A 15,732-nucleotide genomic window follows, 5' to 3' on the forward strand; every position below is an offset into this window, starting at 1 on the left:
GTTAGAATATACTGTCGGATCTGAGGTTCACGAAGTAGCTCATATCTGACAGTATATTCTAACATAGAGGCGTTCCCATGGTGATGGGGACGCTTCAAGTTAAACTATACCATCGGATGGTATAGTTTAACTATACTCCAATCCGATGGTATAAAAGAACTCCAGACTTTACATTGAAAGTCAATGGGGACGGATCCGTTTGAAATGGCACCATATTGTGTCAACATCAAACGGATCCGTCCCCATTGACTTGCATTGTAATTCAGGACGGATCCGTTTGGCTCCGCACGGCCAGGCGGACACCAAAACAACTTTTTTTTCATGTCCGTGGATCCTCCAAAAATCAAGGAAGACCCACGGACGAAAAAACGGTCACGGATCACGGACCCACGGACCCCGTTTTTGCGGACCGTGAAAAAAAACTGTTGTGTGCATGAGGCCTTAGTAAAATCAGTTTTGAATACCTTGAGGGGTGTAGTTTCTAGAATAGGGTCATTTTGGATGGTTTCTATTCCGTAAGCCTCGCAAAGTGACTTCAGACCTGAACTGATCCCTAAAAATTTGATTTTTGAAAATTTCTGAAAAATTTCAAGATTTGCTTCTAAACTTCAAACCCTTGTAACATCCCCCAAAAATAAAATATCATTCCCAAAATGATCCAAACATGAAGTAGACATATGGGGAATGTAAAGTAATAAATATTTTTGGAGATTTGGAAACTTGAAAATGTTTAGTTTTTTACAAATTTTTGGTAAATTTGATATTTTTTATTAATAAAAAAGATTTTTTTTTAACTTCATTTTTACTAGTGTCATGAAGTACAATATGTGATGAAAAAACAATCTCAGAATAGCCTGGATAAGTCAAAGCGTTTTAAAGTTATCAGCACTTAAAGTGACACTCGTCAGATTTGCAAAAAATGGCCACGTCCAGAAGGTGAAATAGGGCCGAGTCCTTAAGGGGTTAAAGATCCTTTTTTGTGTATTAGTGGAAAAAGGAAAAATATATTTGCCACCTAGCAGTGCTGTTATCTGTTTCAAAGCCAATTTTTGGTTGTATTAGTGGAAAAAGAAAGTGAGATATTTTACAGCCCACTTTGCCGTGCATTGGTGTCGAAATACAAATATGTTCGCCGTTCATAGTTGTTCATATCTGTTGAAAAGCCTTTTGTGTAAAAATATAAAAAATATATTAAAAAAAAACTTGGGCCTAATTGCTGTTCAGCTGTGTGGTGAAATATTTTACAGCCCACTTTTCCGTGTATTACAGGCGAAATACAAATATATTTGCTGTTGATAATTGTACTTATCTTTTGAAAAACCTTTTGTGTAAAAATATTTTAAAAAAATGGGCCTAATTGCCATTCAGCAGTTGAGTGAGATATTTTACAGCCTAGTTTGCCATGTATTAGTGGCGAAATATAAATATATTCGCCGTTCATCGTTGCACTTATCTGTTGAAAAGCCTTAGTCAGCAGTTACTGCCCAGCCAAGATGTGGAGGAGACATTCGCCACTTCCACCGCTAGGCGGGCAAGTAGTGATGAGGAGAGTGGCGTGGGAGCTGGTGTTGAGAGTGGTCAGGCTCCTGACCCAAAGACTTTTGAGAAGGACATCAGTGACGTGCATTTACTACTCGATGATATTGATGTAGCTGATCGCACTTGGGAGCCGGGTGATGAAGGGGCTTCATCATCATTGGAAAAATTGCCTGTGAGCCAGCAGCAGAGCAAGCAAGATGCTACCGTGGCCAGGAGTCAGCAGGGTGGCAGCAGTGGGAGGTTGGGAGCCAAATGCGCCCGGGGTAGACCACCCACTTCATGGGAGCCTACTTGCCTGGAAAGTAGTGGTACAGGGGCCCAAGTAGGCAGCGTAGTGTTGAGGGTAAAATCACCTACTCGGCCCCAGCAACCGCTGTTTCACCCACTGGCATGCACCCTGTTTCTGGCAGTCAAGGCTCCACCACCTCAGCCGAAGTTAGCCGTCTGTCCTTCTTATCATCTGCCAATCTCGATGCTCCTGCTCCTCCTCCTACTCGTCAGTCATTCTGTCAGCAATCAATCACCAAAGCTATTTCCAAGAGACAACAGTATGCGTGCACTCATCCAATGGTGCAGAAGCTGAATGTGACCAACAACTGGAAGAACATTGTGCCGGCGCTGCGTCAAGGAAGGCCGAGCCATGTGCCCTGCATGGCACACGTGTTCAATCTGGCTGTCAAGCGGTTTCCTGAAGTCTTCCACCCATCTGCAAGACAACCTAACTATGGGCAGGAAACTTTGCATGAACTTCAGCCACTCGTACACCGCAAAGCACACCCTCTTTGAGCTGCAGCAGCAGAACAGCATCCCCTAACATAGGCTGATATTCAATGTTTCCACCCATTGCAATTCCACCTTTCATATGTTGGACCGACTATACGAACAGAGAAAGGCCATCAACGATTTCCTGATGATCCAAGCAGACAGGAGCACTCCCCTGTGTAACTTCGATGTCAGCCAGTGGCAGCTCATGCGTGACACCTGCTGTTTGCTCAGGCCCTTTGAGGATACTACATTATTTGTCAGTCGCACGGACCACGGGATGAACAATGTCATTCCACTGCTTCATGTTCTGTAATAGATGCTGGTCAGGGGACCGGAGACGTGGTGCCTAGATCTTATGGACACATAAGCCCTTTGGGGGCTGAACTGGAGGAGGTGGACATTGCAGCACAAGCATTGTCTAGCCAAATGGGTAGTTTTGCTACACAGGTGACAGGACAGGAGGAGCAGGAGCAGCCAGAGGAGCTACAGGGCGATGAGGAGGATGAGACAGAGTACCCAGACACACGGTGGCAGTATGCAGTGGAGATGGAGGCAGGGAGTCCTTCTGAGTCACTTGCTCAAATGGCCCGCTACATGCTCACTTGCTTGGGGATGACTTCTGGCTCTACACCTTGTTGGACACTCGCTACCGTTCTCACTGACAGCCTGGCCCTGACAGTCACCAATGCCAGTTTATTAACCCCTTGTATGCTGCGATCAAGGCAGGCTGTCAGTGTAAAGGCTGAAAGGCAATGCATTACAATAAATGATGTATTGTAATGCATTGCAGAGGGGGTCAGACCCCAGAGGTTGAAGCCCCAGAGTGGGACAAAAATAAAAAGTAAATAAAGTTGTTTTTCATAATAAAAAAGTAAAGTCTCAAGTAATAAAATAAATAAAACATAAAATTGTAAAAATAAAATACACATATTGGGTATTGCCGCTTCCGTAATGAGTGGCTCTATAAAAATATTACATGATCCACCCCCTCACCTGAATGACGTAGAAAAAATGAAAACTGTGCTAAAACAATAATTTTGTCACCTTACATCACAAAAAGTGCAACACAAGCGATTAAAAAGGCGTGTGCCCCCCAAAACAGTACTAATCAAACCGTCACCTCATCCCGCAAAAAATGAGACTCTACATAAAAAAATCGGGCAAAAAATAAAAAAATATGGCTCTCAGAATATGGAGACAATAAAACATTGACATATTAGGTAATGCCGTGTCTGTAACAACCAGGTATATTGAAATATCACATGAGCTAACCCCTCAGGTTAAAAAAAAAGGTTAAAAAAGCAAATTTTTGTCACCTTACATCACAAAAAGTGTGATACCAAGAGATCAAAAAGTCATACACACCCTAAAGTAGTACCCATTAAACTGTCATTTCATCCCGCAAAAAATGAGACCCTACCTAAGACAGTCGCCCAAAAAAAAAAAAACTTGGCTTTCAAAAATGCTTTATAATGTAAAACTCAAACAAACTACTAAAAAAGTTGTCATATTTGGTATTGTCTCTTACGTAACAGCCTGCTCTATAAAAATAGCACAAGATCTAACCTGTCAGATGAACATTGTAAATTACAAAAAAAATTAAAAAGTGCCAAAACAGCTTTTTGTCTTTTACTTTGCCTCACAAAAAGTGTAATACATAGTAACCAAAAAGTACTCTAAAACAGTACCAACAAAACTTCCACCTTATCCCGTAGTTTCTAAAATGGGGTAACTTTTTTAAAGTTTTTTACTCTAGGGGTGTATCAGCGGGTCTTCAAATGTGACACGGCAACTTAAAATTATCCCAGTGACATCTGGTCTCGAAAACCACATGTCGCTTCTTTGCTTCTGCGCCCTGCAGTGTGCCCATACAGAATTTTATGATTACAATTGGTGTGTTTCTCTAAACTGCAGAATCAGGGTAATAAATATTGAGTTTTGTTTGGCTGTTAACTCTTGCTTTGTTACTGGATTTTTTTTAAATTAAAATAGAAAATCTGGCAAAAAAGTGAAATTCTGAAATTTCATCTACATATTCCTTTAATTCTTGTGGAACACTTAAAGGTTTAATAAAGTTTGTAAAATAAGTTTTGAATACCTTGAGGGGTATAGTTTCCAAAATGGGGTCATTTATGGGTGGTTTCTATTATGTAAGCCCCACAAAGAGACTTCAGACCTGAACTGGTCCTGAAAAATTTCAAGATTTGCTTCTAAACTTCTAAGCCTTCTAATGTCCCCCAAAAATAAAATGGCATTCACAAAATGATCCAAACATAAAGTAGATATATGGGAAATGTAAAGTAATAACTATTATATGAGGTATCACTATCTTTTTAACTTTTTTTTATAAAAATTTATTAAACAATAATATTTCCATACAAAATAAAACATAAAAAATATTATTTCAATTTTTTTTATTTTTATTTTAAACATAATGTGTCAGAAGAAAACAATCTCAGAATGGCTTGGATAAGTAAAAGCATTCCAAAGTTATTACCATAAAAAGTGACACGTAAATTTTCAAAAAAACGGCCTGGTCCTTAAGGTGAAAAATGGAAGGGTCCTGAAGGGGTTAACATATTTTAAAATATTTTTATTGGTCATTTTATTTTCCATGTCAATATGTATATTAAAAAAATCAATAAAAACAAAAAAAATCCTGGTCAATTGGTCTAATAATAAGCGCCACTTCTTGGAGATTATGCAGATAACTTTACTATATTTATCTACTGAACATTATGGGCATGATTAGAATAACAGATATCACCTATATATTGATATCACTTGATCCACCATTAACAAAAGGTGATATCAATGCTGTTAACAGCTCAGGCAAGATGACTGCCTCATAATCATGTTCAGAAAAATATCATAAATAAATCTGTAATCAGAAAATTAAAACAGATTAGAAAATCAAGGTATGTGTGACTATATAATTTCTACTGGCAAAAAATAATGTTTTTGGTGACACATTCCCTTTGACTTTTGACTTACCCTTATTGCCTCAAAATTTGCCCTTGGTACAAGATTTTTCCCTTGCTTTCAAGATGGCGGCCATGTTCTAGCCCTAGCCTAAAAGATATACTCTCTCACCCATTACTTACTGGGGCTTTGAGATATTTTTAATTTTATAGGAATAATGTTGGTTTATGTGTTGATAGATAGATAGATAGATAGATAGATAGATAGATATGAGATGGATAGATAATTAGACATAGTCATAAGTGTGAGACATTTCTCAAAATGGCTGCTTTTGTATTAAAAACGTTGCATCAGGCAGTCAAAGTTCTCTGGAAGAATGTAAGTTGGCAAATTTGTCATCTAAACTAATCTTATGGGTCTCTTGACAGGCACGGCTATTAGTAAGAGTAATGTGCATATAAATTTAGGTACCTTATCCAGCATCATTTTTCCTATCATTGGAAAATAATGAAGATTAAAGATGGAGTAAAAGTTACCTTCCTGACAGTTTCCAACATAGATCGACCTCCTTGCCAAGGCTTTGAGTTCTTCTTGATGCAGGTGAGGCTGGCCATGCTATGCCACTTTCGATCTTCCAGCTTCTTGTGAAAAGCATTAGCCAGCAAGAGTACTGTATCATAGATATAAAGGTTGGTGATCTGTAAAGGATTAGATATTGATCATTGGCCTCATTTTTTCAAGACAGCTGACAGACCTAAGTAAAAATCATAACATATTGGTTTGGCTACTTATGAACTCATTGCTCTGCAACTACATTTCTGATGTGATAGATTGTACAATGTTTCTTCCTGAATTAATCACATGAAGCTTTGTCATTTATGATGGAGAGCTTACTCACCATGTGTTATCAAAGGTTTCATTTTCTATTGACTTTTATAATTGCTATAAAAGAGAAGATGTAGCTTCAAAAACAACAAATGGCATATTTCCTTGGAGAGATTATGTTGTTCCACCCGCTGTTTCTGAGTATGGTATATATCTCTATCCATAAAAAATACACCTGATATTTGAAATACCGATATATCACCTAAGTTCTCATAGCATAGCTGTAATATAGAATACTTATAAACTGTTATTTCTATCTGCAAGATAGTTAGATAGATAGATAATTACAGACAATCAAGGTAGACTATGCCAACCAGTATGGCTTTGGGCATTATCCTGGTAGTCCCCTGGTTTTCACCCTTTAACTCCTATACAGGAATCTGGTCTTCAGTGCAGGGGAGCCACCAGGCTGCTGCCTCTTGGAATAGTACTATTGTGCTTAACAGCTGACCAACTCAGGTTAAAGGCCTCTGTATGAAGAACCAAAGGATCAGGCAATACTCATAGTCAGAAAACAGGAAGAGGTCAGGACAAGCAGAGTTTGTTCAAATCCATGAAAATAATCAAAGGTCAGTGCAGGCAGCAAAGGGTCATTATGGTAGACAGGTAGAAGTCAGGTCAAGCAGTGGAGGGTCAGAATCAGTAGACTCGCAGTGTTCGGTACCTGGGCAGACAGACAGGAAAAGCACACCTTCCATTGCAAGCTAGAAAAACCTTAAGCTCAAGCACTCTCACACTGGGGAAGGTGCCCAAAATACCCTGAGACAGCCAGCCATAGGCTAGCGATTATTCATAACATGCATGCACTGGGTGAAGACGAGGATCAGCAGTTTCAGGGTTATGATGCCCTTATCGGTTACCCCCAGAGGTCTAGGGTGTGTGTGTCTGTGGCCTAGTGTAAATTTTTTGTGTGGCACGATTTTGATGCACGGGTGTAGAAAGCTACTTTTCTTGGGCTTAAGAAAAAAAAAAAAAGAAGAGAACTAGCTTGCATATTTCATTGAGAGAGTTGTAAGATTTGTAGGATGTTATAATTCTCTTGGCTCACTTTCAGTTAAAGACTACTTTGGAGGTGTCTTTGTCTGAAGTTGATTCAAAACAGTGAAAGCAAGTTGCTGAAGGTATTGCATGTCTTTGCTATATTGATGATGTACCCTCAGGTGAATAGGAAGGAGCTGTTTAATTATAGTAAAACAGAAGAAATCTATAATTACATGTAATGCTGTAGGTATACAGTAAGAAGAACACAGCAGAAATGTGTTCTGCATTATTTTCCTACAGTGAATTGGCAGAGATGCCTTATTTCTGCAACTATTTCTTTCAGTTCAAAAGCCCTTAATGAGAAAAAAAAAGCACATGAGAACACAATTTCTAGATGCAAAGCCTTAGGGGGAACCTCTGGGTGGGTACTATTTCTATTCTGGAGACCAGTGGATATAAGTGATGCCTATTGTAAGATAGACAATGCTCCTCTAGATTTCTGGGTAAAATATATGCAAATTAGCATGCCTAACATCGGCTGTGTCAGATAGGTTTAGCTACTCTCTCTCTCAATTAAATCGCAAAAAATTTTGGCTGGACTGAATCTGGACATTTTGAGACGTTTAGGCTAAACAGATAGAACCATTTGCAAATCATGAAAGGGCCACATTGCTGGTTTAAAAATATTATCTGATGATTAATGTAAAAACATCAATGAAAATCAGGCATTATATCCCATTCACCATTATATTCTCTTTTTAAGAGAGCTAGTACCAGCCCTGTACCCGACATGCATCTAGAAATCTCTTCATGCATTGCTCCAATTGCTATGCTAGATTTATTTCAGGCTGGCAGCTCCTTTAGGGGTAAGGGGGCCTTTCTCATCAGTTGTGTGTACTTCTCACAGTACATTTGGCTGGTGGCATTTGAAGGCTGGAACTATGTATGTGCATTCATCTCAGACATGTGAGAGGACAGAGAAATAAGGAAATGAACAAACAGCAGGTGGTGCTATTCATATAGATTTTGTTGAAGTTAGAACGTATACAATTTTTTTTATTACATACAATTACAAAATTATTCAGATCCAGGTGCTGGTTTGAAAAGTGTAGAATATATTTAATGGGATAGCGCCTTTAAGTTTTGAATGCATAATCGGTGCCACAGTTCCCCACATATGTGCCACTTTGCAGGGTAATTTTATAGAAGTTTAGGTGACATTCCAATAAGGTATATTTGCGGGTAGCAGGAGATGGTTCCCAAGCTGAGTAGCAGTGGTTAAAATAAAACTTGTGTACTCCACCGGATTGCTTTAAGTGTTACGTTTATTAGACAAGGGGATACCCAGTTTAAGATTAGTGAAGGTTTTCGTCTATTTGTCTTCTTCATAGAACTGGGCGCACAAGGTAGAAGAAAGGAAAAGGGCTGGAGCCCTGAAAAAGACGTTGCAAAAAAGGGCAAAAGGGTTAATTACCCCTATTAGCGCTTTGTTTGTGGGCACTGTGGCCCTAGATAGGCGCAGTATGCAGTTGGCAATTGTAATAAAACAGAGGCAGCAGGTTGTAGGATGGAGTAAAGTGTATATTTTTCAGGTACCTGAAGACCCTTTGCTTTGATTCCAGTTACTTCTCTTGCATCTCACTTTCTACCATTGTCAACCATTGTCTATTATTGATGTTCCAGCTTGCTAATCTGCTTGGACAATTATACTTAGTCTGCAGTTATGTGAGGCAACCATTATCTCTTGTGAGAAAACTTGTGTTGAGGCGAGGGTAGGTTCACACTTGCTTTAAACATCTCTGACAGGCTACTCTGCCCACTGTAGTTAACCAGATTCAGCCTAGCTAAATACTGCCATTCACCACCAGACCCCATTGACTATCAAGGGATCAAGCGGGGATTGGGCTGCTTAATAGCCCAATGCCAGATTTCAGACAAATGCCATTGCATGTCGCAGTTTCTGTCCAGCAAAAAATTGGCACTTATGAGAACAGTCAGCTAGACCCATTTAACACAAGTGTGAATCTAGCCTTACTGAGGGAATAATCCTGAAATGAGCTGCATGCCAACAAAGTTCAGGGGCCAGCAGAGCACCAGTGAGTCGTATCGGGCTGAGATAAAAGCAAGTTATAAAAATGAAAAGTGGGATCTAGAAGGTTAATAATCAATACAAAGCGATAGAGAGTAAAGAAAGAGAGAGAGAGAGAGAATGTTTGCCAGGTAATTTTGGCACTTGCAATTAGGGTCAAATTTATTTGGAAACAAATTGAATTGGGTGACCCATTCCATGCATTTGGACTCAAATGAAAGATTAAGAATACGGTAGCTCTTCTCCAGTCAGAGGAACTTGGGAGTTTTGACTGTGTTTACAATTGCACAATGGTTTTTGTTACAAAAGGAAACCATGTGGTGCCATTTACCTGTATTGGTGCCAAGATGTTCATCCATTTTCTCTGAAAATAGAGCCTTGTACAGTGCTATTTTTCATGTTAACAGTCATGGAATCTGCAATGGAGGCTATGGTGCTATAGTGCTGTGATATGTTGTCTCCACAGCAGTGCATTTGGAATTTAGAGGACTGACAAGTAGGTACAATGCATTAACATTTGTTTAGGGTATCTCACAAATGCCCTTAACCCCCTAACAGTTTTCCCCCAATCCAGCTCCAGCAGTAGGAAAGTAGCAAACTGGAGGGGGGGGGGGGGGGCTGCTTTAGATGCTGCTTACTCCTGAAGGGTAGCAGCTAGAAACATATTTAAAAGCTGACATTTCAAGCTTTCAGAAAATACCAGAATGACAGCAATATGTCCACTACAGGGGAAGATATCACTGATGGAAATTGGGATGAAGTGAATATAGCTGAAATTAAGAGTAAAAACAGGTTTTACCCACTATTATACCCTCAATTTCTAACAGTGATTTATCCTCTGTTGCTTGGACTTTAGCTGACATCTCTTTTATGAAAGTCTGGACTGTCAGCTTTCAAACAAGACCAGTTGCATGTTTCTAGCTGCTACCATTCAGGAGATAGCAGCATCTAAAGCAGCCCTCCCCGCTCCAGTTAGCTACTTTTCCCACTTCTGGAGCTGGACCTAACTGAAAACAGTTAGGTGGTTAACAGGGGTCTGCTCATGACAAATTCCTTAGAAGGATTTGGAAATAGGCTTGTTTTACTTCTGTAAAATGTAAAGACATCCTAGAGGAAATGGAGGAGATGACATTGATATGAGATAAATGTCACATTGCCATTCAAGATTTTAATCTTGGAAAATTGGATGTGATATCATATAGTGAGATGTAAAATATGCACTATTCTAGCAAAGTGACTTTCTTTGGTCACTGGTATATTCAAGACTTTGAATGTTAGTTTTCTGACTTTTTTGCTTTATGTATGTAAATGAAAGCACCTTGCCACCTTTATTCTTTCAATGACATTTATGCGTATATGACTTTTTTTTAAAGAATGTGTCGAACTGATTTATAACTATTATATCTCTCACCAGGAATGAACTAGCCTATTTAATGTATTATAAGAAGAAGTGGGTTCATTAAACCTTTCATTGTTCAAGAGATAGACTATTAATTCTGAACTGTTCTGCTCCATATCTCTCTTTATTTGCAGTACATCTGGGAATAATTGACCCTTTCATTTTGTTATGCAAGCTTTCTCAAATATGAAACCACAAAAACTGAAAATTGTGCTGACTACCGCTGTACAGGTGAGTGATCTAGCACAACAATTTCTCTTGTTTATATTTCTAATATGAAGCCAAAGTGCAGAGGCCAAACACAAATACCTTATTAAACTGCTAGAAGACAAACTTCATATTCAAAGCGTCAAATGCAACTACTAAAATCTAATCAAATTAATATAATTACCAAAATAATAAAAATATACATTTTAACAGTAATAATAATAACAGCAACAATCAAAATCCTACTCTTTAACCACCTCCCGACCGCCTAACGCGCCGATGCGTCCGGGAGGTGGTTGATTTGTTCCTCCTGGACGCATCGGCGTGTCATCTCGCGATACCCGAGATTTCCTGTGAACGCGCGCACGCAGGCGCGCGCGCTCACAGGAACAGAAGGTAAGCGAGTGGATCTCCAGCCTAACAGCGTCTAATATACCTGCTACCTGCTCCTCTGGTGGTCCCTTTTGTTAGGATCGACCACCAGAGGACACAGGTAGGTCAGTAAAGTCGCACCAAACACCACACTACACTACACCCCCCCGTCACTTATTAACCCCTTATAAACCCATGATCACCCCATATAAACTCCCTGATCACCCCCCCTGTCATTGATCACCCCCCTGTCATTGATCACCCCCCTGTCAGGCTCCGTTCAGACGTCCGTATGATTTTTACGGATCCACAGATACATGGATCGGAACCGCAAAACACATACGGACGTCTGAATGGAGCCTTACAGGGGGGTGATCAATGACAGGCGGGTGATCACCCATATAGATTCCCTGATCACCCCCTGTCATTGATCACCCCCCTGTCATTGATCACCCTCCTGTCATTGATCACCCCCCTGTAAGGCTCCATTCAGACGTCCGTATGATTTTTACGGATCCATGGATACATGGATCGGATCCGCAAAACACATGCGGACGTCTGAATGGAGCCTTACAGGGGGGTGATCAATGACAGGCGGGTGATCACCCATATAGATTCCCTGATCACCCCCCTGTCATTGATCACCCCCCTGTAAGGCTCCATTCAGACGTCTGCATGTGTTTTGTGGATCCGATCCATGTATCCATGGATCCGTAAAAATCATACGGACGTCTGAATGGAGCCTTACAGGGGGGTGATCAATGACAGGGGGGTGATCACCCATATAGACTCCCTGATCACCCCCTGTCATTGATCACCCCCCTGTAAGGCTCCATTCAGACGTCCGCATGTGTTTTGCGGATCCAATCCATGTATCCATGGATCCGTAAAAATCATACGGACGTCTAAATGGAGCCTTACAGGGGGGTGATCAATGACAGGGGGGTGATCACTCATATACACTCCCTGATCACCCCCTGTCATTGATCACCCCCCTGTAAGGCTCCATTCAGACGTCCGCATGTGTTTTGCGGATCCGATCCATGTATCCATGGATCCGTAAAATTCATACGGACGTCTGAATGGAGCCTTACCAGGGGGGTGATCAATAACAGAGGGGTGATCAGGGAGTCTATATGGGTGATCACCCCCCTGTCATTGATCACCCCCCTGTCATTGATCACCCCCCCTGTAAGGCTCCATTCAGACATTTTTTTGGCCCAAGTTAGCAGAAATATATATATTTTTTTGTTTGTTTTTTCTTACTAAGTCTCATATTCCACTAACTTGTGTCAAAAAATTAAATCTCACATGAACTCACCATACCCCTCACGGAATCTAAATGCGTAACATTTTTAGACATTTATATTCCAGACTTCTTCTCACGCTTTAGGGCCCCTAAAAAGCCAGGGCAGTATAAATACCCCACATGTGACCCCATTTCGGAAAGAAGACACCCCAAGGTATTCCGTGAGGGGCATATTGAGTCCATGAAAGATTGACATTTTTGTCTGCTAACTGATGCAAAAAAATAATAATTCTATGAACTCGCCAGACCCCTCATTGAATACCTTGGGGTGTCTTCTTTCCAAAGTGGGGTCACATGTGGGGTATTTATACTGCCCTGGCTTTTTAGGGGCCCGAAAGTGTGAGAAGAAGTCTGGCATCTAAATGTCTAAAAATGCCCTCCTAAAAGGAATTTGGGCACCTTTGCGCATCTAGGCTGCAAAAAAGTGTCACACATCTGGTATCGCCGTACTCAGGAGAAGTTGGGGAATGTGTTTTGGGGTGTCATTTTACATATACCCATGCTGGGTGAAAAATATCTTGGTCAAATGCCAACTTTGTATAAAAAAATTGGAAAAGTTGTCTTTTGCCAAGATATTTCTCTCACCCAGCATGGGTATATGTAAAATGACACCCCAAAACACATTCCCCAACTTCTCCTGAGTACGGCGATACCAGATGTGTGACACTTTTTTGCAGCCAAGGTGGGCAAAGGGGCACACATTCCAAAGTGCACCTTTCGGATTTCGCAGGCCATTTTTACACATTTTGATTGTAAGGTACTTCTCACACATTTGGGCCCCTAAATTGCCAGGGCAGTATAACTACGCCACAAGTGAGCCATTTTGGAAAGAAGACACCCCAAGGTATTCCGTGAGGGGCACGGCGAGTTCCTAGAATTTTTTATTTTTTGTCACAAGTTAGCGGAAAATGATGATTTTTCTTTTTTTTCCTTACAAAGTCTCATATTCCACTAACTTGCGACAAAAAATAAAAAATTCTAGGAACGCGCCATGCCCCTCACGGAATACCTTGGGGTGTCTTCTTTCCAAAATGGGGTCACTTGTGGCGTAGTTATACTGCCCTGGCAATTTAGGGGCCCAAATGTGTGAGAAGAACTTTGCAATCAAAATGTGTAAAAAATGGCCTGGAAATCCGAAAGGTGCACTTTGGAATATGTGCCCCTTTGCCCACCTTGGCTGCAAAAAAGTGTCACACATCTGGTATTGCCGTACTCAGGAGAAGTTGGGGAATGTGTTTTGGGGTGTCATTTTACATATACCCATGCTGGGTGAGAAAAATATCTTGGTCAAATGCCAACTTTGTATAAAAAAAATTGGAAAAGTTGTCTTTTGCCAAGATATTTCTCTCACCCAGCATGGGTATATGTAAAATGACACCCCAAAACACATTCCCCAACTTCTCCTGAGTACGGCGATACCAGATGTGTGACACTTTTTTGCAGCCAAGGTGGGCAAAGGGGCACACATTCCAAAGTGCACCTTTCGGATTTCGCAGGCCATTTTTTACACATTTTGATTGCAAGGTACTTCTCACACATTTGGGCCCCTAAATTGCCAGGGCAGTATAACTACCCCATAAGTGACCCCATTTTGGAAAGAAGACACCCCAAGGTATTCTGTGAGGGGCATGGCGAGTTCCTAGAATTTTTTATTTTTTGTCGCAAGTTAGTGGAATATGAGACTTTGTAAGAATAAAAATATATAAAATAAAAATCATCATTTTCCGCTAACTTGTGACAAAAAATAAAAAGTTCCATGAACTCACTATGCCCATCAGCGAATACCTTAGGGTGCCTACTTTCCGAAATGGGGTCATTTGTGGGGTTTTTCTACTGTTTGGGCATTGTAGAACCTCAGGAAACATGACAGCTGCTCAGAAAGTCAGAGCTGCTTCAAAAAGCGGAAATTCACATTTTTGTACCATAGTTTGTACACGCTATAACTTTTGCCCAAACATTTTTTTTTTATCAAAGACATGTAGAACTATAAATTTAGCGAAAATTGTATATATGGATGTCGTTTTTGTTGTAAAATTTTACAGCTGAAAGTGAAAAATGTCATTTTTTTGCCAAAAAATCGTTACATTTGGATTAATAACAAAAAAAGTAAAAATGTCAGCAGCAATAAAATACCACCAAATGAAAGCTCTATTAGTGAGAAGAAAAGGAGGTAAAATTCATTTGGGTGGTAAGTTGCATGACCGAGCGATAAACGGTGAAAGTAGTGTAGTGCAGAAGTGTAAAAAGTGGCCTGGTCATGAAGGGGGTTTTAGCTAGCGGGGCTGAAGTGGTTAATGAATGTCCACCCATGTGTACATTAGAGGGATTGTCTCATCTCACCTTTACTAAGGCTAGATGAGACACAATTCTGACCACTTTGCTGTTTCCCTGCCTGGAGGTGGTCTGAACTGTGTCTCATCTCGCTTTACTAACTGCGAGATGATACAGACCATTTAATAGTTCTGTGCTAATTAATTTCTTAATATATTTTAATAGACATTGAAATCTTATTTTTCTGGCACCCTGCTTATACCAAGCAGCATGCAAATAAAACAGGTCTATAACTCCACTAGGAAAAAATAAAGTTAGTTATTGAAATCAGAGGAGTATTTTCCTCCAACTTTTCCATGAGGCATGAAATTATTTCCAGACTAGAGATGAGAGAACTTCTTGAAATTTGATTTGTGTCTGATTTTTTATGCATCAATTCCTCACAAATCAAAAGTGCTCTATTTGGCCTGAAAATTGGTATATGACACTCTGAAGTCTCTTAGGACTCTGATTTTTATATATATACATATATATATATATATATATATATATATATATATATCTCGTTGTTCTTTATTTTTTATTTTTAGAGCTTTTGCTCTTTATCCTCTTCCCCTACCGCTTTTAGGCCCCTTAAAGGGGTTATCCGGGAATTTATATTGACGACCTATTCCTGGATAGGTCATCAATATCACATAAGAGAGGGTCCACCCATGTTAGACTGCTGTTATAATGGACTGACACTCCATGAGCACCACAGACTCTTCCTAGGCCATGTGACATCACTGAACATTGGTCCCATATCTTATGGTAGTTGTAGCTCAGCCCATTCAAGTCAATTGTGCTAAGCTGCAATACCAAGCATATACAATGTACAGTGATTTGCTTGGAGAGCTGCCAGGAGCACATTTGTGATGCTTTTTAATATTAAAATAGGGTTTGAACGTTAAAAGTTGTGGCTTTTTGAGACCAAGCATCTAAAAATGATGCATT

General features: G+C 40.1%; 1 protein-coding gene across 1 annotated transcript in view; it reads right to left on the reverse strand.

The window, feature by feature from the left end:
- GRID2 (glutamate ionotropic receptor delta type subunit 2) overlaps window positions 1–15,732 on the reverse strand; it is a 1,539,079-nt gene that overhangs the window by 594,272 nt on the left and 929,075 nt on the right. Inside the window, exon 7 of the mRNA XM_044302725.1 lies at window positions 5,763–5,924. Within this exon, the coding sequence (XP_044158660.1) occupies window positions 5,763–5,924 (162 nt within the window). The remainder of the gene's footprint in view (window positions 1–5,762; window positions 5,925–15,732) is intronic.

The sequence above is a fragment of the Bufo gargarizans genome, chromosome 1 (genome assembly GCF_014858855.1).
Source record: "Bufo gargarizans isolate SCDJY-AF-19 chromosome 1, ASM1485885v1, whole genome shotgun sequence".
Lineage (NCBI taxonomy): Eukaryota > Metazoa > Chordata > Amphibia > Anura > Bufonidae > Bufo > Bufo gargarizans.